Below are 25,287 nucleotides of genomic sequence, written 5' to 3'. Positions count from 1 at the left end.
TTACAGCCGTCTTATGAACGTTTTACGGACATACCACAGCTACTTTACAGACGTTTTACATCGTCTTACGGACGTTTTACGGACATACCACAGCTACTTTACAGACGTTTTACAGCCGTCTTACGGATGTTTTACGGACATACCACAGCTACTTTACAGACGTTTTACATCGTCTTACGGATGTTTTACGGACATACCACAGCTACTTTACAGACGTTTTACATCGTCTTACGGATGTTTTACGGACATACCACAGCTACTTTACAGACGTTTTACAGCCGTCTTACGGATGTTTTACGGACATACCACAGCTACTTTACAGACGTTTTACATCGTCTTACGGATGTTTTACGGACATACCACAGCTACTTTACAGACGTTTTACAGCCGTCTTACGGATGTTTTACGGACATACCACAGCTACTTTACAGACATTTTACATCGTCTTACGGATGTTTTACGGACATACCACAGCTACTTTACAGACGTTTTACAGCCGTCTTACGGATGTTTTACGGACATACCACAGCTACTTTACAGACGTTTTACATCGTCTTACGGACGTTTTACGGACATACCACAGCTACTTTACAGACGTTTTACAGCCGTCTTACGGATGTTTTACGGACATACCACAGCTACTTTACAGACGTTTTACAGCCGTCTTACGGATGTTTTACGGACATACCACAGCTACTTTACAGACGTTTTACATCGTCTTACGGACGTTTTACGGACATACCACAGCTACTTTACAGACGTTTTACAGCCGTCTTACGGACGTTTTACGGACATACCACAGCTACTTTACAGACGTTTTACAGCCGTCTTACGGACGTTTTACGGACATACCACAGCTACTTTACAGACGTTTTACAGCCGTCTTACGGACGTTTTACAGCCGTCTTACGGACGTTTTACGGACATACCACAGCTACTTTACAGACGTTTTACAGCCGTCTTACGGACGTTTTACGGACATACCACAGCTACTTTACAGACGTTTTACAGCCGTCTTACGGACGTTTTACGGACATACCACAGCTACTTTACAGACGTTTTACACCGTCTTACGGACGTTTTACAGCCGTCTTATGGACATTTTACAGCCGTCTTACGGACGTTTTACAGCCGTCTTATGGACATTTTACAGCCGTCTTATGGACATTTTACGGACATTTTTCTGCTATTTTACAGACGATTTACGGACATTTTACAGCCGTCTTATGAACGTTTTACGGACATACCACAGCTACTTTACAGACGTTTTACATAGTCTTACGGACGTTTTACAGCCGTCTTACGGACGTTTTACGGACATACCACAGCTACTTTACAGACGTTTTACAGCCGTCTTACGGACGTTTTACGGACATACCACAGCTACTTTACAGACGTTTTACATCGTCTTACGGATGTTTTACGGACATACCACAGCTACTTTACAGACGTTTTACAGCCGTCTTACGGACGTTTTACGGACATACCACAGCTACTTTACAGACGTTTTACATCGTCTTACGGACGTTTTACAGCCGTCTTACGGACGTTTTACGGACATACCACAGCTACTTTACAGACGTTTTACAGCCGTCTTACGGACGTTTTACAGCCGTCTTATGGACGTTTTAGGGACGTCTTATGAGCGTTTTACAGCCGTCTAACGGACGTTTTACAGCCGTCTTACGGACGTTTTACAGCCGTCTTACGGACGTTTTACAGCCGTCTTATGGACATTTTAGGGACGTCTTATGAGCGTTTTACAGCCGTCTTACGGACGTTTTAGGGACGTCTTATGAGCGTTTTACAGCCGTCTCACGGACCTTTTACAGCCGTCTCACGGACCTTTTACAGCCGTCTCACGGACCTTTTACAGCCGTCTCACGGACCTTTTACAGCCGTCTCACGGACCTTTTACAGCCGTCTGACGGACCTTTTACAGCCGTCTGACGGACCTTTTACAGCCGTCTCACGGACCTTTTACAGCCGTCTCACGGACCTTTTACAGCCGTCTGACGGACCTTTTACAGCCGTCTCACGGACCTTTTACAGCCGTCTGACGGACCTTTTACAGCCGTCTCACGGACCTTTTACAGCCGTCTCACGGACCTTTTACAGCCGTCTGACGGACCTTTTACAGCCGTCTGACGGACCTTTTACAGCCGTCTGACGGACATTTTACAGCCGTCTGACGGACATTTTACAGCTGTCTCATGGACTTTTTAGGGACCTCTTATGGGCGCTTTACAGACGTTTTATGGATATTCTACAGCTATTTTACGGATGATTTACGGACATTTGACTGACATTTTACAGACGTTCCACGGATATTTTACCGCTGATTTTACAGACATTTTACAGCCGTCTTATGGACATTTTAGGGACGTCTTATGGCCGTTTTACAGACGTTTTACGGACATTTTTCTGCTATTTTACAGACGATTTACGGACATTTTACAGCCGTCTTATGAACGTTTTACGGACATACCACAGCTACTTTACAGACGTTTTACAGCCGTCTTACGGATGTTTTACGGACATACCACAGCTACTTTACAGACGTTTTACATCATCTTACGGATGTTTTACGGACATACCACAGCTACTTTACAGACGTTTTACATCGTCTTACGGATGTTTTACGGACATACCACAGCTACTTTACAGACGTTTTACAGCCGTCTTACGGATGTTTTACGGACATACCACAGCTACTTTACAGACGTTTTACATCGTCTTACGGATGTTTTACGGACATACCACAGCTACTTTACAGACGTTTTACATCGTCTTACGGACGTTTTACGGACATACCACAGCTACTTTACAGACGTTTTACAGCCGTCTTACGGATGTTTTACGGACATACCACAGCTACTTTACAGACGTTTTACATCGTCTTACGGATGTTTTACGGACATACCACAGCTACTTTACAGACGTTTTACATCGTCTTACGGATGTTTTACGGACATACCACAGCTACTTTACAGACGTTTTACAGCCGTCTTACGGATGTTTTACGGACATACCACAGCTACTTTACAGACGTTTTACATCGTCTTACGGATGTTTTACGGACATACCACAGCTACTTTACAGACGTTTTACAGCCGTCTTACGGATGTTTTACGGACATACCACAGCTACTTTACAGACGTTTTACAGCCGTCTTACGGATGTTTTACGGACATACCACAGCTACTTTACAGACATTTTACATCGTCTTACGGATGTTTTACGGACATACCACAGCTACTTTACAGACGTTTTACAGCCGTCTTACGGATGTTTTACGGACATACCACAGCTACTTTACAGACGTTTTACATCGTCTTACGGACGTTTTACGGACATACCACAGCTACTTTACAGACGTTTTACAGCCGTCTTACGGATGTTTTACGGACATACCACAGCTACTTTACAGACGTTTTACAGCCGTCTTACGGACGTTTTACGGACATACCACAGCTACTTTACAGACGTTTTACATCGTCTTACGGACGTTTTACAGCCGTCTTACGGACGTTTTACGGACATACCACAGCTACTTTACAGACGTTTTACAGCCGTCTTACGGACGTTTTACGGACATACCACAGCTACTTTACAGACGTTTTACAGCCGTCTTACGGACGTTTTACGGACATACCACAGCTACTTTACAGACGTTTTACAGCCGTCTTACGGACCTTTTACAGCCGTCTCACGGACCTTTTACAGCCGTCTCACGGACCTTTTACAGCCGTCTCACGGACCTTTTACAGCCGTCTGACGGACCTTTTACAGCCGTCTCACGGACCTTTTACAGCCGTCTCACGGACCTTTTACAGCCGTCTCACGGACCTTTTACAGCCGTCTGACGGACCTTTTACAGCCGTCTGACGGACCTTTTACAGCCGTCTGACGGACCTTTTACAGCCGTCTGACGGACCTTTTACAGCCGTCTGACGGACCTTTTACAGCCGTCTGACGGACCTTTTACAGCCGTCTGACGGACCTTTTACAGCCGTCTCACGGACCTTTTACAGCCGTCTGACGGACCTTTTACAGCCGTCTGACGGACCTTTTACAGCCGTCTGACGGACCTTTTACAGCCGTCTGACGGACCTTTTACAGCCGTCTGACGGACATTTTACAGCCGTCTAACGGACCTTTTACAGCCGTCTAACGGACCTTTTACAGCCGTCTAACGGACATTTTACAGCCGTCTGACGGACATTTTACAGCCGTCTGACGGACATTTTACAGCTGTCTCATGGACTTTTTAGGGACCTCTTATGGGCGCTTTACAGACGTTTTATGGATATTCTACAGCTATTTTACGGATGATTTACGGACATTTGACTGACATTTTACAGACGTTCCACGGATATTTTACCGCTGATTTTACAGACATTTTACAGCCGTCTTATGGACATTTTAGGGACGTCTTATGGCCGTTTTACAGACGTTTTACGGACATTTTTCTGCTATTTTACAGACGATTTACGGACATTTTACAGCCGTCTTATGAACGTTTTACGGACATACCACAGCTACTTTACAGACGTTTTACATCGTCTTACGGACGTTTTACGGACATACCACAGCTACTTTACAGACGTTTTACAGCCGTCTTACGGATGTTTTACGGACATACCACAGCTACTTTACAGACGTTTTACATCATCTTACGGATGTTTTACGGACATACCACAGCTACTTTACAGACGTTTTACATCGTCTTACGGATGTTTTACGGACATACCACAGCTACTTTACAGACGTTTTACAGCCGTCTTACGGATGTTTTACGGACATACCACAGCTACTTTACAGACGTTTTACATCGTCTTACGGATGTTTTACGGACATACCACAGATACTTTACAGACGTTTTACATCGTCTTACGGACGTTTTACGGACATACCACAGCTACTTTACAGACGTTTTACAGCCGTCTTACGGATGTTTTACGGACATACCACAGCTACTTTACAGACGTTTTACATCGTCTTACGGATGTTTTACGGACATACCACAGCTACTTTACAGACGTTTTACATCGTCTTACGGATGTTTTACGGACATACCACAGCTACTTTACAGACGTTTTACAGCCGTCTTACGGATGTTTTACGGACATACCACAGCTACTTTACAGACGTTTTACATCGTCTTACGGATGTTTTACGGACATACCACAGCTACTTTACAGACGTTTTACAGCCGTCTTACGGATGTTTTACGGACATACCACAGCTACTTTACAGACATTTTACATCGTCTTACGGATGTTTTACGGACATACCACAGCTACTTTACAGACGTTTTACAGCCGTCTTACGGATGTTTTACGGACATACCACAGCTACTTTACAGACGTTTTACATCGTCTTACGGACGTTTTACGGACATACCACAGCTACTTTACAGACGTTTTACAGCCGTCTTACGGATGTTTTACGGACATACCACAGCTACTTTACAGACGTTTTACAGCCGTCTTACGGACGTTTTACGGACATACCACAGCTACTTTACAGACGTTTTACATCGTCTTACGGACGTTTTACGGACATACCACAGCTACTTTACAGACGTTTTACAGCCGTCTTACAGACGTTTTACATCGTCTTACGGACGTTTTACAGCCGTCTTACGGACGTTTTACGGACATACCACAGCTACTTTACAGACGTTTTACAGCCGTCTTACGGACGTTTTACGGACATACCACAGCTACTTTACAGACGTTTTACATCGTCTTACGGACGTTTTACGGACATACCACAGCTACTTTACAGACGTTTTACAGCCGTCTCACGGACCTTTTACAGCCGTCTCACGGACCTTTTACAGCCGTCTCACGGACCTTTTACAGCCGTCTGACGGACCTTTTACAGCCGTCTGACGGACCTTTTACAGCCGTCTCACGGACCTTTTACAGCCGTCTCACGGACCTTTTACAGCCGTCTCACGGACCTTTTACAGCCGTCTCACGGACCTTTTACAGCCGTCTCACGGACCTTTTACAGCCGTCTCACGGACCTTTTACAGCCGTCTGACGGACATTTTACAGCCGTCTCACGGACCTTTTACAGCCGTCTCACGGACCTTTTACAGCCGTCTCACGGACATTTTACAGCCGTCTGACGGACATTTTACAGCCGTCTGACGGACCTTTTACAGCCGTCTGACGGACCTTTTACAGCCGTCTGACGGACCTTTTACAGCCGTCTGACGGACCTTTTACAGCCGTCTGACGGACCTTTTACAGCCGTCTGACGGACCTTTTACAGCCGTCTGACGGACCTTTTACAGCCGTCTTACGGAAATTTACAGCCGTCTCACGGAAATTTACAGCCGTCTCACGGACCTTTTACAGCCGTCTCACGGACCTTTTACAGCCGTCTCACGGACCTTTTACAGCCGTCTCACGGACCTTTTACAGCCGTCTGACGGACCTTTTACAGCCGTCTGACGGACCTTTTACAGCCGTCTGACGGACCTTTTACAGCCGTCTGACGGACCTTTTACAGCCGTCTGACGGACCTTTTACAGCCGTCTGACGGACCTTTTACAGCCGTCTGACGGACCTTTTACAGCCGTCTGACGGACCTTTTACAGCCGTCTGACGGACATTTTACAGCCGTCTAACGGACCTTTTACAGCCGTCTAACGGACCTTTTACAGCCGTCTAACGGACATTTTACAGCCGTCTGACGGACATTTTACAGCCGTCTGACGGACATTTTACAGCTGTCTCATGGACTTTTTAGGGACCTCTTATGGGCGCTTTACAGACGTTTTATGGATATTCTACAGCTATTTTACGGATGATTTACGGACATTTGACTGACATTTTACAGACGTTCCACGGATATTTTACCGCTGATTTTACAGACATTTTACAGCCGTCTTATGGACATTTTAGGGACGTCTTATGGCCGTTTTACAGACGTTTTACGGACATTTTTCTGCTATTTTACAGACGATTTACGGACATTTTACAGCCGTCTTATGAACGTTTTACGGACATACCACAGCTACTTTACAGACGTTTTACAGCCGTCTTACGGATGTTTTACGGACATACCACAGCTACTTTACAGACGTTTTACATCATCTTACGGATGTTTTACGGACATACCACAGCTACTTTACAGACGTTTTACATCGTCTTACGGATGTTTTACGGACATACCACAGCTACTTTACAGACGTTTTACAGCCGTCTTACGGATGTTTTACGGACATACCACAGCTACTTTACAGACGTTTTACATCGTCTTACGGATGTTTTACGGACATACCACAGCTACTTTACAGACGTTTTACATCGTCTTACGGACGTTTTACGGACATACCACAGCTACTTTACAGACGTTTTACAGCCGTCTTACGGATGTTTTACGGACATACCACAGCTACTTTACAGACGTTTTACATCGTCTTACGGATGTTTTACGGACATACCACAGCTACTTTACAGACGTTTTACATCGTCTTACGGATGTTTTACGGACATACCACAGCTACTTTACAGACGTTTTACAGCCGTCTTACGGATGTTTTACGGACATACCACAGCTACTTTACAGACGTTTTACATCGTCTTACGGATGTTTTACGGACATACCACAGCTACTTTACAGACGTTTTACAGCCGTCTTACGGATGTTTTACGGACATACCACAGCTACTTTACAGACGTTTTACAGCCGTCTTACGGATGTTTTACGGACATACCACAGCTACTTTACAGACATTTTACATCGTCTTACGGATGTTTTACGGACATACCACAGCTACTTTACAGACGTTTTACAGCCGTCTTACGGATGTTTTACGGACATACCACAGCTACTTTACAGACGTTTTACATCGTCTTACGGACGTTTTACGGACATACCACAGCTACTTTACAGACGTTTTACAGCCGTCTTACGGATGTTTTACGGACATACCACAGCTACTTTACAGACGTTTTACAGCCGTCTTACGGACGTTTTACGGACATACCACAGCTACTTTACAGACGTTTTACATCGTCTTACGGACGTTTTACAGCCGTCTTACGGACGTTTTACGGACATACCACAGCTACTTTACAGACGTTTTACAGCCGTCTTACGGACGTTTTACGGACATACCACAGCTACTTTACAGACGTTTTACAGCCGTCTTACGGACGTTTTACGGACATACCACAGCTACTTTACAGACGTTTTACAGCCGTCTTACGGACCTTTTACAGCCGTCTCACGGACCTTTTACAGCCGTCTCACGGACCTTTTACAGCCGTCTGACGGACCTTTTACAGCCGTCTCACGGACCTTTTACAGCCGTCTCACGGACCTTTTACAGCCGTCTCACGGACCTTTTACAGCCGTCTCACGGACCTTTTACAGCCGTCTGACGGACCTTTTACAGCCGTCTGACGGACCTTTTACAGCCGTCTGACGGACCTTTTACAGCCGTCTGACGGACCTTTTACAGCCGTCTGACGGACCTTTTACAGCCGTCTGACGGACCTTTTACAGCCGTCTGACGGACCTTTTACAGCCGTCTGACGGACCTTTTACAGCCGTCTGACGGACCTTTTACAGCCGTCTGACGGACCTTTTACAGCCGTCTGACGGACCTTTTACAGCCGTCTGACGGACCTTTTACAGCCGTCTGACGGACCTTTTACAGCCGTCTGACGGACATTTTACAGCCGTCTAACGGACCTTTTACAGCCGTCTAACGGACCTTTTACAGCCGTCTAACGGACATTTTACAGCCGTCTGACGGACATTTTACAGCCGTCTGACGGACATTTTACAGCTGTCTCATGGACTTTTTAGGGACCTCTTATGGGCGCTTTACAGACGTTTTATGGATATTCTACAGCTATTTTACGGATGATTTACGGACATTTGACTGACATTTTACAGACGTTCCACGGATATTTTACCGCTGATTTTACAGACATTTTACAGCCGTCTTATGGACATTTTAGGGACGTCTTATGGCCGTTTTACAGACGTTTTACGGACATTTTTCTGCTATTTTACAGACGATTTACGGACATTTTACAGCCGTCTTATGAACGTTTTACGGACATACCACAGCTACTTTACAGACGTTTTACATCGTCTTACGGACGTTTTACGGACATACCACAGCTACTTTACAGACGTTTTACAGCCGTCTTACGGATGTTTTACGGACATACCACAGCTACTTTACAGACGTTTTACATCATCTTACGGATGTTTTACGGACATACCACAGCTACTTTACAGACGTTTTACATCGTCTTACGGATGTTTTACGGACATACCACAGCTACTTTACAGACGTTTTACAGCCGTCTTAGGGATGTTTTACGGACATACCACAGCTACTTTACAGACGTTTTACATCGTCTTACGGATGTTTTACGGACATACCACAGATACTTTACAGACGTTTTACATCGTCTTACGGACGTTTTACGGACATACCACAGCTACTTTACAGACGTTTTACAGCCGTCTTACGGATGTTTTACGGACATACCACAGCTACTTTACAGACGTTTTACATCGTCTTACGGATGTTTTACGGACATACCACAGCTACTTTACAGACGTTTTACATCGTCTTACGGATGTTTTACGGACATACCACAGCTACTTTACAGACGTTTTACAGCCGTCTTACGGATGTTTTACGGACATACCACAGCTACTTTACAGACGTTTTACATCGTCTTACGGATGTTTTACGGACATACCACAGCTACTTTACAGACGTTTTACAGCCGTCTTACGGATGTTTTACGGACATACCACAGCTACTTTACAGACATTTTACATCGTCTTACGGATGTTTTACGGACATACCACAGCTACTTTACAGACGTTTTACAGCCGTCTTACGGATGTTTTACGGACATACCACAGCTACTTTACAGACGTTTTACATCGTCTTACGGACGTTTTACGGACATACCACAGCTACTTTACAGACGTTTTACAGCCGTCTTACGGATGTTTTACGGACATACCACAGCTACTTTACAGACGTTTTACAGCCGTCTTACGGACGTTTTACGGACATACCACAGCTACTTTACAGACGTTTTACATCGTCTTACGGACGTTTTACGGACATACCACAGCTACTTTACAGACGTTTTACAGCCGTCTTACAGACGTTTTACATCGTCTTACGGACGTTTTACAGCCGTCTTACGGACGTTTTACGGACATACCACAGCTACTTTACAGACGTTTTACAGCCGTCTTACGGACGTTTTACGGACATACCACAGCTACTTTACAGACGTTTTACAGCCGTCTTACGGACGTTTTACGGACATACCACAGCTACTTTACAGACGTTTTACAGCCGTCTTACGGACCTTTTACAGCCGTCTCACGGACCTTTTACAGCCGTCTCACGGACCTTTTACAGCCGTCTCACGGACCTTTTACAGCCGTCTGACGGACCTTTTACAGCCGTCTGACGGACCTTTTACAGCCGTCTCACGGACCTTTTACAGCCGTCTCACGGACCTTTTACAGCCGTCTCACGGACCTTTTACAGCCGTCTCACGGACCTTTTACAGCCGTCTCACGGACCTTTTACAGCCGTCTCACGGACCTTTTACAGCCGTCTGACGGACATTTTACAGCCGTCTCACGGACCTTTTACAGCCGTCTCACGGACATTTTACAGCCGTCTGACGGACATTTTACAGCCGTCTGACGGACCTTTTACAGCCGTCTGACGGACCTTTTACAGCCGTCTGACGGACCTTTTACAGCCGTCTGACGGACCTTTTACAGCCGTCTGACGGACCTTTTACAGCCGTCTGACGGACCTTTTACAGCCGTCTGACGGACCTTTTACAGCCGTCTTACGGAAATTTACAGCCGTCTCACGGAAATTTACAGCCGTCTCACGGACCTTTTACAGCCGTCTCACGGACCTTTTACAGCCGTCTCACGGACCTTTTACAGCCGTCTGACGGACCTTTTACAGCCGTCTGACGGACCTTTTACAGCCGTCTGACGGACCTTTTACAGCCGTCTCACGGACCTTTTACAGCCGTCTGACGGACCTTTTACAGCCGTCTGACGGACCTTTTACAGCCGTCTGACGGACCTTTTACAGCCGTCTGACGGACCTTTTACAGCCGTCTCACGGACCTTTTACAGCCGTCTGACGGACCTTTTACAGCCGTCTGACGGACCTTTTACAGCCGTCTGACGGACCTTTTACAGCCGTCTGACGGACCTTTTACAGCCGTCTGACGGACCTTTTACAGCCGTCTGACGGACCTTTTACAGCCGTCTCACGGACCTTTTACAGCCGTCTCACGGACCTTTTACAGCCGTCTGACGGACCTTTTACAGCCGTCTGACGGACCTTTTACAGCCGTCTGACGGACCTTTTACAGCCGTCTGACGGACCTTTTACAGCCGTCTGACGGACCTTTTACAGCCGTCTGACGGACCTTTTACAGCCGTCTGACGGACCTTTTACAGCCGTCTGACGGACCTTTTACAGCCGTCTGACGGACCTTTTACAGCCGTCTCACGGACCTTTTACAGCCGTCTCACGGACCTTTTACAGCCGTCTCACGGACCTTTTACAGCCGTCTGACGGACCTTTTACAGCCGTCTGACGGACCTTTTACAGCCGTCTGACGGACCTTTTACAGCCGTCTGACGGACCTTTTACAGCCGTCTGACGGACCTTTTACAGCCGTCTGACGGACCTTTTACAGCCGTCTCACGGACCTTTTACAGCCGTCTGACGGACCTTTTACAGCCGTCTCACGGACCTTTTACAGCCGTCTCACGGACCTTTTACAGCCGTCTGACGGACCTTTTACAGCCGTCTGACGGACCTTTTACAGCCGTCTGACGGACCTTTTACAGCCGTCTGACGGACCTTTTACAGCCGTCTGACGGACCTTTTACAGCCGTCTGACGGACCTTTTACAGCCGTCTGACGGACCTTTTACAGCCGTCTCACGGACCTTTTACAGCCGTCTCACGGACCTTTTACAGCCGTCTCACGGACCTTTTACAGCCGTCTAACGGACATTTTACAGCCCTCTGACGGACATTTTACAGCCGTCTGACGGACATTTTACAGCTGTCTCATGGACTTTTTAGGGACCTCTTATGGGCGCTTTACAGACGTTTTATGGATATTCTACAGCTATTTTACGGATGATTTACGGATGATTTACGGACATTTTACAGACATTTTACAGCCGTCTTATGGACATTTTAGGGACGTCTTATGGCCGTTTTACAGACGTTTTACGGACATTTTTCTGCTATTTTACAGACGATTTACGGACATTTTACAGCCGTCTTATGAACGTTTTACGGACATACCACAGCTACTTTACAGACGTTTTACATCGTCTTACGGACGTTTTACGGACATACCACAGCTACTTTACAGACGTTTTACAGCCGTCTTACGGATGTTTTACGGACATACCACAGCTACTTTACAGACGTTTTACATCGTCTTACGGATGTTTTACGGACATACCACAGCTACTTTACAGACGTTTTACATCGTCTTACGGATGTTTTACGGACATACCACAGCTACTTTACAGACGTTTTACAGCCGTCTTACGGATGTTTTACGGACATACCACAGCTACTTTACAGACGTTTTACATCGTCTTACGGATGTTTTACGGACATACCACAGCTACTTTACAGACGTTTTACATCGTCTTACGGATGTTTTACGGACATACCACAGCTACTTTACAGACGTTTTACATCGTCTTACGGACGTTTTACAGCCGTCTTACGGACGTTTTACGGACATACCACAGCTACTTTACAGACGTTTTACAGCCGTCTTACGGACGTTTTACGGACATACCACAGCTACTTTACAGACGTTTTACATCGTCTTACGGACGTTTTACGGACATACCACAGCTACTTTACAGACGTTTTACAGCCGTCTTACGGACGTTTTACAGCCGTCTTATGGACGTTTTAGGGACGTCTTATGAGCGTTTTACAGCCGTCTTACGGACGTTTTACAGCCGTCTTACGGACGTTTTACAGCCGTCTTATGGACATTTTAGGGACGTCTTATGAGCGTTTTACAGCCGTCTTACGGACGTTTTAGGGACGTCTTATGAGCGTTTTACAGCCGTCTTACGGACGTTTTACAGCCGTCTTACGGACGTTTTACAGCCGTCTTACGGACGTTTTACAGCCGTCTTATGGACATTTTAGGGACGTCTTATGAGCGTTTTACAGCCGTCTTATGGACATTTTAGGGACGTCTTATGAGCGTTTTACAGCCGTCTTACGGACGTTTTACAGCCATTTTACAGACATTTTACAGCCGTCTTGGACGTTTTACGGATATTTTACGGGCGTTTTGCAATGGTCTTACGACATTTTACATCGTCTTACGGACGTTTTACGGACATTTTACAGCCATCTTATGGTCGTTTAATAGATGGTAACTGATGCTACCGAGGAAGATGAAAACAGAAACTTACATCATCGTACTGGAAGTTGACAGACCCCTGGTGCATGGCATCCCTCCGCCTGAAGTTATCTGCAGCAGGACCAGTAAACAAACAAGTCAACAAATCTCATTTTCCTGCAGCGTGACTCACATGCAAAAGTCCTGCCGCTGCCTCCGTACCTGTCAGCGCTCGCAGCTTCACACAACACGCCACGTAGTCGTCAAAGAAAATCCGGCCTGCTTTGCTGTAGCGTTTTATGATGGCGTTCAGGACTTGCGGGCTGACTCGGTAACCTGTACGGAGGTGAAGGATCCAACGTTTGGTTGTAAATAAATGGATGAAAAAGGGTTAAAATCAGGTATTATGATATGAATCCTCTGAGTGCAGGTTGCACCTCCACAACCATGTGGTCTCCAGTAGACGGACCAGTAAAACAGCAGAACACAACCTATAAATACATATAATAAACTGTCCCTGTACTGAAACGTCAATTTTTAACTCCATTTTGCTTCAGATACAAATTTATATGCATTTTTATAACTATTTTAAAATGTCGTAAAAATTAATTATCTTGTTTAATTCTTGATCAAATATATTCAATTTATTTAATCCATTTAAATATTTACATTTATGCTAAATTAAAATACATCAAATGTAAGTAAATATGTATAAAATCTGTTTTGTTTAATTTTGTTTTAGTTTTTTTTTTCCACAATTAAAACAATACTTCCAGTTTATTTTAATTAGATGTTTTATTTTATTAAATTAAATTAAATTTTATTTATTTAATATTTAACACAGCGATTTGGATCTTCTCTCCTGCAACAGGCAGCAACTTTCCTCCTCGCCAACACGAACAGCTGATAGAAACATTAGAAACACTGCTCCTACTTTCGGTTCCAGCGAGCGGTTTAGGGGAGAAGGAACAGCGAACAGTCGCCATATCCGAGGCGTTTCTACGGGATTCAGCCTTCATCAGGTGGAGCTGATGAAGAGGACGACCATGATGACGTAGAAAATAAAAGCTCTCCGTCTGATGCAGCGTTTTAATGTGAAAAGCAGAGAGTAGAATCTCAAGAGAAAGCAACTCGCTGGTCTGCAGAGAGGAATGAAAGTGGCGGGACGACTCACCCATGGCGTTGATGGCCTGAGACATCTCGTGAGGCTCGACGGTGCCGCTGCGGTCCTGGTCGAACATCATGAAGTTCTGCTTCCAGCCGTTCAGAGCCGTGAACAGCTCCTTGAACTCGTTGAAGCCCATCTTCCCCGTGAAGTCTCTCTGCGGAGCTGGTTAAGTTTCAACACCGAGCGGAAAGTTCACGCAGCGAGCGGCGAGGCTCAGCTGAGGAAAGGATACGTCCAGCATGGCGATCATGATCCGGCACGTCTCCAGGCTGAAGGCTGCGAGGAAGAAGAGCCGGTTTAAACGCCATGCCACAGGAAGTAGCCTGCAGAGAACCCTCACAACCCCGCCGTGGGACGCCCCCCTTTCCTACACGACCTCAAACGCAACACTGGAAAACCTGCTCACAGCCAGGGGGCGGGGCCACGGGGGTTGGTCTGTGGAACGTCCCACACCTTCGGTTTGTGCTGACGCTGCTCGCTACGGGGGACACGCCCACTGCAGGGGGTGACGCTGCTCGCTACGGGGGGACACGCCCACTGCAGGGGGTGACGCTGCTCGCTACGGGGGACACGCCCACTGCAGGGGGTGACGCTGCTCGCTACGGGGGGACACGCCCACTGCAGGGGGTGACGCTGCTCGCTACGGGGGACACGCCCACTGCAGGGGGTGACGCTGCTCGCTACGGGGGACACGCCCACTGCAGGGGGTGACGCTGCTCGCTACGGGGGACACGCCCACTGCAGGGGGTGACGCTGCTCGCTACGGGGGGACACGCCCACTGCAGGGGGTGACGCTGCTCGCTACGGGGGGACACGCCCACTGCAGGGGGTGACGCTGCTCGCTACGGGGGGACACGCCCACTGCAGGGGGTGACGCTGCTCGCTACGGGGGGACACGCCCACTGCAGGGGGTGACGCTGCTCGCTACGGGGGGACACGCCCACTGCAGGGGGTGACCCTGCTCGCTACGGGGGGACACGCCCACTGCAGGGGGTGACCCTGCTCGCTACGGGGGACACGCCCACTGCAGGGGGTGACCCTGCTCGCTACGGGGGACACGCCCACTGCAGGGGGTGACGCTGCTCGCTACGGGGGACACGCCCACTGCAGGGGGTGACCCTGCTCGCTACGGGGGACACGCCCACTGCAGGGGGTGACCCTGCTCGCTACGGGGGACACGCCCACTGCAGGGGGTGACGCTGCTCGCTACGGGGGACACGCCCACTGCAGGGGGTGACGCTGCTCGCTACGGGGGGACACGCCCACTGCAGGGGGTGACGCTGCTCGCTACGGGGGGACACGCCCACTGCAGGGGGTGACGCTGCTCGCTACGGGGGACACGCCCACTGCAGGGGGTGACCCTGCTCGCTACGGGGGGACACGCCCACTGCAGGGGGTGACCCTGCTCGCTACGGGGGGACACGCCCACTGCAGGGGGTGACCCTGCTCGCTACGGGGGGACACGCCCACTGCAGGGGGTGACGCTGCTCACTACGGGGGACACGCCCACTGCAGGGGGTGACCCTGCTCGCTACGGGGGGGACACGCCCACTGCAGGGTGGTCTGTTAGTTTATGTAGAGTCTGAGACTTCCTCTGCAGCATCTACAGAGCGGATGGGACTAAATGTTGCGTCCTGCGGGAGCTACGTAGCATGGGGGCCTACGTCGTGGGGGGAATCGAAGGTCCGGACCGCTACAGGAGGAACACCTGCTGGAGGTTAAACTTACGAGCGTAGCTGCCGGTGAAGCCGGCCTCCGTCAAACACCTCTGCAGCTCCTCGCCGTCGATCTCCCCGTCCTGCACAGAAACCGCCGTTATGGTCACCCGATGAAACAGAGAAGAAACGGTGACGCTCCACACTCACCTGTCCAGCTATAGCGGTGAAGTAGCCCCACATGGGGTCATTAGCAGCTGGGGGCGGGGCCCCGTATCCACCTGGATACCCTCCTCCATATCCAGGATATCCTCCCTGCGGTGGTCCGGCTCCCATTGGCACACCCATACTTCCCATGTGGCCCCCCATGGGGCCCCCTGGCATGCCTTGTGGGGGCATCCCCTGAGCGGGCATGCCTGGCATTGGAGCTCCATACTGAAAGAAATCAGTTTTCATCAGACACCATAATGAACCAGGAACCGGGTCCGGCTTTAAACCGGGTCCGAGTCGGTTCAGCTCATTATAAACACAGAAACAACAAGTTCCTCTGGTTTTACGGCAAACTAATAATACTTCATCAATATACTCAGTTAATCACAATTATTTCATTTCCATTTTCATTTATTTACATATTTTATTAAATGTATCTTAAAAGTTTAGTTAGTACAAAAAAGTGTATTTATAGAAAAATTCTACGTGTTATATTTTTAATTTAATATTATTTAGATTTTTAAATTAAAATAAAAACTATTTTTAATTCAAACTTCATAAATAAACATTTGAGTTCATATATTTTATTTTGATGCTTTTAGTAACAGATCTGCAGAGTTAAATAATTACGAATGAAAACCTTCCGGATCACCACGGATCAATAAAACCAGAAAACCTCTCGAGGACACAGAAACATCTACATACATGTTCATTTCCACATGTGTCGTCATGCCAACGGAAGTCAGAAAGATTCAACATGCTACCTTCCCGCTATGAAATATGTTACATTTCAACAAAACAACGAAGAAGAAGAAATAAGGTGGGCCGCTTTGGGTCCGCGGACCTCATGTTGAACACCTGAGTTATAACTTCTGAGTTATAAACTTTTTACGGGCTTAAAATCTGACGTTAAGCTCAACGTTTATCACAAGGTCAGCAGGAAAAGGCCTGCCGGGAAAGAATAAAGTACAGCACCACCTTTTCTGGGTATTTAGTTAGAAAAAACTACTAAATAACCAGGTTAACTCTAAACTAACTAGTTCCCGAACAGCTGCTCTGATTGGACAGATCTACCAACCCGGAAGTCGCTTTACTTCTTATTTTACCCCCAGCTGAAGGAAAAAGACTTCTCTTCTGGAACGTGTAATATTTGTTTCTTACGAGCAAAAACTTCAAACTTTACTTTAAAAACTTTTTTTTTTTTTGGTTAAAAACTCAGAAACTCGTTTCAGCGCGAGCGTGATGTTAGCTAAGCTAACACATTTAGCCACTTTAACACCCCGCTGGAGGCTTAAACTCACCCCACCGTATCCTGGGTAAGCCATCTGGTGCAACACCGCGGATTCAGCACGTTTACAGGCTGGAAAATGTTCTTAAAAACAGTCTTAATCCGTTTTTAAAGTTTTTAATCCGTTTCAAGCCTCCAACTTCCCACAACTCCGCGCAACTGTTACGTCACATCCGCAAGGCTCGCGTTCCAGGAAGTCAGCTGACTGACAGGGCAGCCGACCAATGAAAAAGCAAGACAGTTGTAAACCCCGCCTATTACTTGAGACTAAACTGAACTGGTGACCATAAAACCGCGATAAAGACACAAAGTTGAACACAAATGTGTAAATACAATCAATTAAAATAATATGTTGTGTGTTTATGTTGATGTTAAAGTATTTGACCTATACCATTTAAATAAAATATCTGTTTTTCAGACAGTCTTTTATGACATTAACCACTAGATGGCGCCACTGAATCCACGGTGGCTTTTATAAAGAGGAATTTTATTTATTTACAATAAATAAATAAATACAGAAATAAACAAAAAGTGTATTTACAATTAAATACAATCAAATGAACAGATAATAATAAAATACAAATTTCATTGAGGATATTAGAATAATATGAGAGGTGGAAATAGAATAAAAGGGATTAATTTAATTTCATTTTAATTCAAATAATTTGTTTTTGTTGTTGTAGTTTTGAAATTTAATTATTTGGGGGTTTTTTTGTTGTGGTTGTTGCTTTATTTATTTTTTTACCTGCTCCACTAAATGCACAGTTGCTTCTTAAATGTAAGATTTATTTCTTTGCTAAATTTGTTCTTGAAGTGATTTTATTGTATTCTGTTAAATAAAATGACTTCATTCATTCTTCATTCAGTGAAAGGGTATGTACTAAGCTATAAAATTGAAGTTTTTCTGTGCAGTCGGACTTCTACAACATAGATCCAGACAAAAAGGTAAACAAAAGTTTCACCAACTGTCAATAAAAACTTCCTGGTTTTATGGACATCTTCCCAAATAAAAACTTCTAATGTGATTCATCTTGCAGCCAAGAATGTGACGAAGCCGACAGCAGCACCAGTCCAGCGTGTGTGTTTATTCTGAGGATAAACATAGAAAGCTTCCTGCATGATTAGCCAGCATCCTCTGCAGGAGATAAACAGAAGCAGAGGAAGCAGAGCTTTCTGTCACAAAGAGATCATCATGTTCAGGAACATGAAGCCAGAAGACATGTTTCAGTCAGAAAACATGAACCTGACGCGGAATTAAAAAGTAAAAATAAAGTTTTCTGGTGTTTCTTTACTGTCTAACTGGAAACTAGAAACTGTGGTTGTTTTACATTCAGGTGTTTACAAGCGTTTCATGTTCCGACATCATTGTTACATTAATTACAGATTAGAGGCGTCAGACTTATGGTATGAGGGCCAAAACGGTCCAGTCTGGTCCAATCTAATCCAATCTAATCCAATCTGGTCCATTCCGGTCCATTATGGTCCAGTCCAGTCCACTGGATGAATTTAATATGGAAATAATGGAGAAAATATTAACTGTAGTGTTTTAATAAAAGTCCATCTATTCATTCATCTTCTTGTTGCTTTTAAGTAACTATAATCTGGTAAAAGTAACTACAATAAAAAAGTAACTATAATCTACTAAAGTAACTATAATCTAATAAAAGTATCTATAATCTAATAAATATAAGTGTAATCTGCTAAAAGTAACTGTAATCTGGTAAAAAAAACACACAAAAAAAAAACCCTTTAATCTAATAAATGTAAGTGTAATCTGATGAAAGTACGTGTAACGTGTTGTGTCCATGTGAGGTTTTGTGTTTGCAGTTGAAAGATAAAACGTTTGTTCTACAGCAGGATCTCTGCTTCCACTGTTTCTGAGCAGTTTGCATGATGAGAGGAGTCTGTTCAGGATGACTACACACATGTGGAAATGTACACGTATGTACAAGTTTTAGTATCTGTCATGTGAAACTCTGGATTTTACTTTTCCAGATTCCTGCAATTAAATGTTTTTTGGTTTTATGGATCCATGAAGATCTGGAAGCTGGACTAAACCTACAAAAAATAAAATAGATGAATCAATAAAAAAAGAAAAGATTAAAAAAAGTACATATATGAAAGATGAAATAAGATGTAACAAATCAAATAAGTTTCAAATTTAATGTAAAACATTACATTTTACAAATAAAATTTAAAAATTAATAAAAATTTCAATTTTTTCAAATTCATTTATTGATAAACATAATATACACTATACATGTAAAATCGAGCTGTCCAGGGAGTACCCACCTTTCGCCCAGAGACTGCTGGGATAGGCTCCAGCTTCCCGCAACCCTTCATCAGACTGAGCGGTTAGGATGATAAATGAATGTAAAATCAATTAAAATATTTCTTTTAAAGTTTAAAAACATACTTTACATATTCATATAAATATATATAAATATATAAATATATATAAATATATATATATATATATATATATATAAATATATATATATATATATATATATATATATATATATATATATATATATATATATATATATATATATATATATATATATATATATATATATATATATATATATATATATATATTAAAAAAACGGTGGTGCAATGGTTAGCACTGTGGCCTCACAGCAAGAAGGTCACTGGTTCAATTCTTGGCTGGTTTGGTCAGTGGCCTTTCTGTGTGGAGTTTGCATGTTCTCCCCGTGTATGCGTGGGTTCTCTCCGGGTACTCCGGCTTCCTCCCACCATCCAAAGACATGCATGATAGGTTAATTGGTCACTCTAAATTGCCCCTAGGAGTGAGTGTGAGTGGTTGTTCGTCTCTCTGTGTGGCCCTGCGATGGACTGGCGAGCTGTCCAGGGTGTACCCTGCCTGTCACCCAAAGCTGGCTGGGATAGGCTCCAGCTTCCCCGCAACCCTGAATTGGAATAAGCGGTTCGGTAAATGAATGAATGAATGAATGAATATATATATATATATATATATATATATATATATACACACGTAAATATCTGGCCCAGATATTTTCTGGTTGTTCATAATATTTTCTAAAATATAAATACAGTATTATAATCATGTATTGATACTTGTTTGTGGTAAAAGTTCATTTACATGTTATGATGGTTATATTGTACTGGTCTGGATTACTATAGTTTGTTTATAATTAACAGTTTAACTGAGTATAAGTTTAGCTTGTTTGGCTTCATCAGGATGTTCTTCTTCCACATTTTGTGACAAAAATATTTTAAAAACCAGCTAAATAAATAATTTAAGAGGAGTATTATGCATCATGTTGCTTCATTGCAAACTGTTTGGTTTCCATTTCCCCTCCATCAGGTGTCCAATCAGAGCAAATGCATGGAGAGTGACGACTATAAAGGAGTTAAGTGTCTGTAAATGGAGGCATCTGCAGCTCAAACAAGCCACGCTGCATTAGAGAAGATGTTTGTTTGCCGAGGACGTCCGGTGCGAGAGGACAATATGATGTCTGCTCCTCATAAAGGCTCAGCTGGCTGTTTGTTAAGCTTTTAACGGGCTCTTAGCGTTACCGTTGGCGTGCTACGTACGAAGAAAAAACAGATGCTTTCTGCCTCTGCAGTGTTTAATGAGAACACACTTCTTTCCTTCATACGTGGTTTTAGACATGTGCAGCCAGAGACATAGTTTCACCCGCAGCAGCCGATGGACATATATCATCATGTCAACAAACAATATTAATTTTATGGCATTTATGACGGTCTTTATCTCAGATGTCGTAAAACAGTTACTGCAAAAATTATCTGTCAATCAACAACAAGTCACGAATACTTCATATGATGGACCGTGCACACATCACGCTATGGTCACGCTCTCATTACGCTATCATCACACTATCATCACGCTATCAACACGCTAACGTCACACTATCATCACACTACGATCACGCTATGGTCACGTTATGGTCACACTATCATCACGCTATGGTCACGCCATGGTCACGCTATGGTCACGCTCTCATTACGCTATCATCACACTATCATCACGCTATCAACACGCTAACGTCACACTATCATCACACTACGATCACGCTATGGTCACGTTATGGTCACACTATCATCACGCTATGGTCACGCCATGGTCACGCTATGGTCACGCTCTCATTACGCTATCATCACACTATCATCACACTACGATCACGCTATGGTCAGGTTATGGTCACACTATCATCACGCTATCGTCACGCTATGGTCACGTTATGGTCACACTATCATCACGCTATGGTCACGTTATGGTCACACTATCATCACGCTATCGTCACGCTATGGTCATGCTATGGTCACACTATCATCACGCTATGGTCACGCTATGGTCACACTATCATCACGCTATGGTCATGCTATCATCACGCTATGGTCAAGATATCATCACGCTATGGTCACGTTATGGTCACACTATCATCACACTATCATCACGCTATGGTCACGCTATCATCACGTTATGGTCACGTTATCATCACGCTATGGTCACGCTATGGTCACACTATCATCACGCTATGGTCACGTTATCATCACGCTATGGTCACGCTATGGTCACACTATCATCACACTATCATCACGCTATGGTCACGCTATGGTCACACTATCATCACGCTATGGTCATGCTATCATCACGCTATGGTCAAGATATCATCACGCTATGGTCACGTTATGGTCACACTATCATCACACTATCATCACGCTATGGTCATGCTATCATCACGTTATGGTCACGTTATCATCACGCTATGGTCACGCTATGGTCACACTATCATCACGCTATGGTCATGCTATCATCACGCTATGGTCAAGATATCATCACGCAATGGTCCCGCTATCATCATGCTATCATCATGCTATGGTCACGCCATGGGCACGCTATGGTCACACTATCGTAACGCTATCGTCCCGCTATCATCATGCTATGGTCACGCTATCATCACGCTATGGTCATGCTATCATCACGCTATCATCACGCTATCGTCACGCTATCATCACGCTATGGTCACGCTATGGTCACACTATCATCACGCTATGGTCATGCTATCATCACGCTATGGTCAAGATATCATCACGCAATGGTCCCGCTATCATCATGCTATCATCATGCTATGGTCACGCCATGGGCACGCTATGGTCACACTATCGTAACGCTATCGTCCCGCTATCATCACGCTATGGTCACGCTATCATCACGCTATGGTCACGCTATCATCACGCTATCATCACGCAATGGTCACACTATCATCATGCTATCATCATGCTATGGTCACGCCATGGGCACGCTATGGTCACACTATCGTAACGCTATCGTCCCGCTATCATCACGCTATGGTCACGCTATCATCACGCTATGGTCATGCTATCATCACGCAATCATCACGCTATGGTCACGCTATCGTTACACTATCATCATGCTATCGTCACGCTATCATGATAGTATCATGTTATCATTTTGCTATTATCATGATATCACCTCCCTGTCATCACGCAATGATCATGCCATCTTCATGCCATGGCTGTTCTTCCCAGTCTTGGTTCTGGTTCTGATGAACCAGTTGGTACAAACTGGACTTAGAATCATAAAGTTTTTATTTTACGTGAGCAGATCGTCTGTAAAAGTGATGGTGAGGTGACATGGACAAATTGAATGGAACTAACCTCAATCTACAATGAATTTTATAATAATAGAAGATGTGAATTACTTTACCCCTCCCTGAGTCGTCACCTTATCATGGTGGAGGGGTTTGTGCATCCTGAAGATCCTAGCATCTATGTTGTCGGGGACTTTATGCCCCTGGTAGGGTCACCAATGGCAAACAGGTGTCTAGGGGAGGGACCAGACCAAGTACGACTCATTGACCCCTACAATGAACAGAAACCTGGGCATGAATGTTCCCTTGCCCGGACGCAGGTTACCGGAGCCCCCCTCTGGAGCCAGGCCTGGAGGTGGGGTACGAGAGCGAGCGTCTGGTGACCGGGCCTTGCGCGTTGAGCGGTTCCAGCTAGATATAGTTGGACTCACCTCGACGCATGGCTTGGGCTCTGGAACCAGAACCCTCGAAAGGGGCTGGACTTTCTTCCACTGGGAAGCATGGTCCCCCCCCTCTGAACCCAAATGGTGTTTTGTTATTGGACTTCTGTGCTCGTCATGGATTGTCCATAACGAACACCATGTTCCAACATAAGAGTGTCCATATGTACACCTGGCATCAGGACTCCCTGGGCCGCAGTTCCATGATGGATTTTGTAGTCGTATCGTCGGACCTGCGGCCACATGCCTTGGACACTCGGGTGAAGAGGGGGGCGGAGCTGTCAACTGATCACCACCTGGTGGTGAGTTGGCTCAGATGGTGGGGGAGGAAGCCGGTCAGATCTGGCAGGCCCAAACGTGTTGTGAGGGTCTGCTGGGAACGTCTGGCTGAGTCCCCCGTCAGAGCGAGCTTCAACTCCCACCTCCAGCAGAGCTTCGAACATGTCCCGAGTGAGGTGGGGGACATTGAGTCCGAATGGACTGTGTTCCGTGCCTCTATTGCTGAGGCGGCCGGCCGGAGCTGTGGCTGCAAGGTCGTTGGTGCCTGTCGTGGCGGTAATCCCAGGACTCGTTGGTGGACACCAGCAGTGAGGGATGCCGTCAAGCTGAAGAAGGAGTCCTATCGAGCCTTCTTGGCCTGTGGGACTCTGGAGGCAGCTGATGGGTACCGGCGGGCTAAGCGGCATGCGGCTTCGGCTGTCGCCAAGGCAAAAACTCGGGCATGGGAGGAGTTTGGCGAGGCCATGGAGAAAGACTTCCGGACGGCTTCGAGGAGATTCTGGTCCACTATCCGGCGGCTCAGGAGGGGGAAGCAGTGCTCCATCAATACTGTGTACAGTGGAGGTGGGGAGCTGCTGACCTCAACTCGGGACGTTGTGGGTCGGTGGAGGGAATACTTCAAAGACCTCCTCAATCCTACCAACACGTCTTCCGATGAGGAAGCAGAGCTGGGGGACTCAGGGGTGGACTCTCCTATCTCTGGGGCTGAAGTCGCTGAGGTGGTCAAAAAGCTCCTTGGCGGCAAGGCCCCGGGGGTGGATGAGATCCGCCCGGAGTTCCTTAAGGCTCTGGATGCTGTGGGGCTGTCCTGGCTGACACGCCTCTGCAGCATCGCGTGGACATCGGGGACAGTACCGCTGGATTGGCAGACTGGGGTGGTGGTCCCCATTTCTGGCATGGGAGTTTGCCCAACCAGTTTACATGTGCTTTGTGGAAACCGTATAGAACTCACCCCTTACCCCCAAGGGAGGACAAACAACTGCCAGGAGTACCAGAGACTGAGAATATAAATATAAACCATGTAGTTCAGATAAAGCCAGGTGTTCTAAAAATGTGGTGCTGCTGATTATTGTGAAGAAATGACATCAAAGTTTCCATTTTCTATTGTATGTTCTGCTTTACTTCTTTATTCTTCCACTGAGGGAAGTTTATCTTTCTGTTTTGCCGGATTGT

The 25,287-nt window shown here is 45.7% G+C and overlaps 1 protein-coding gene across 1 annotated transcript in view; it reads right to left on the bottom strand.

Moving 5' to 3' along the window:
- LOC306773926 (grancalcin-like) overlaps positions 1-17,942 on the bottom strand; it is a 54,905-nt gene extending 36,963 nt beyond the window's left edge. Inside the window, exons 1-7 of the mRNA XM_079263871.1 lie at positions 17,785-17,942; positions 16,484-16,708; positions 16,347-16,416; positions 14,851-14,894; positions 14,625-14,772; positions 13,673-13,786; positions 13,524-13,582 (exon numbers count right to left, since the gene is read on the bottom strand). Of these exons, the coding sequence (XP_079119997.1) occupies positions 13,524-13,582; positions 13,673-13,786; positions 14,625-14,772; positions 14,851-14,894; positions 16,347-16,416; positions 16,484-16,708; positions 17,785-17,808 (684 nt within the window). The 5' untranslated portion in view covers positions 17,809-17,942. The remainder of the gene's footprint in view (positions 1-13,523; positions 13,583-13,672; positions 13,787-14,624; positions 14,773-14,850; positions 14,895-16,346; positions 16,417-16,483; positions 16,709-17,784) is intronic.
- Positions 17,943-25,287: the final 7,345 nt, after the last annotated feature.

Source organism: Telmatherina bonti (genome assembly GCF_933228915.1).
Source record: "Telmatherina bonti genome assembly, chromosome: 24".
In the NCBI taxonomy this organism is placed as follows: domain Eukaryota; kingdom Metazoa; phylum Chordata; class Actinopteri; order Atheriniformes; family Telmatherinidae; genus Telmatherina; species Telmatherina bonti.
Note: the sequence above shows the minus strand (reverse complement) of the source record. Positions and strands in the feature narration are given on the sequence as shown.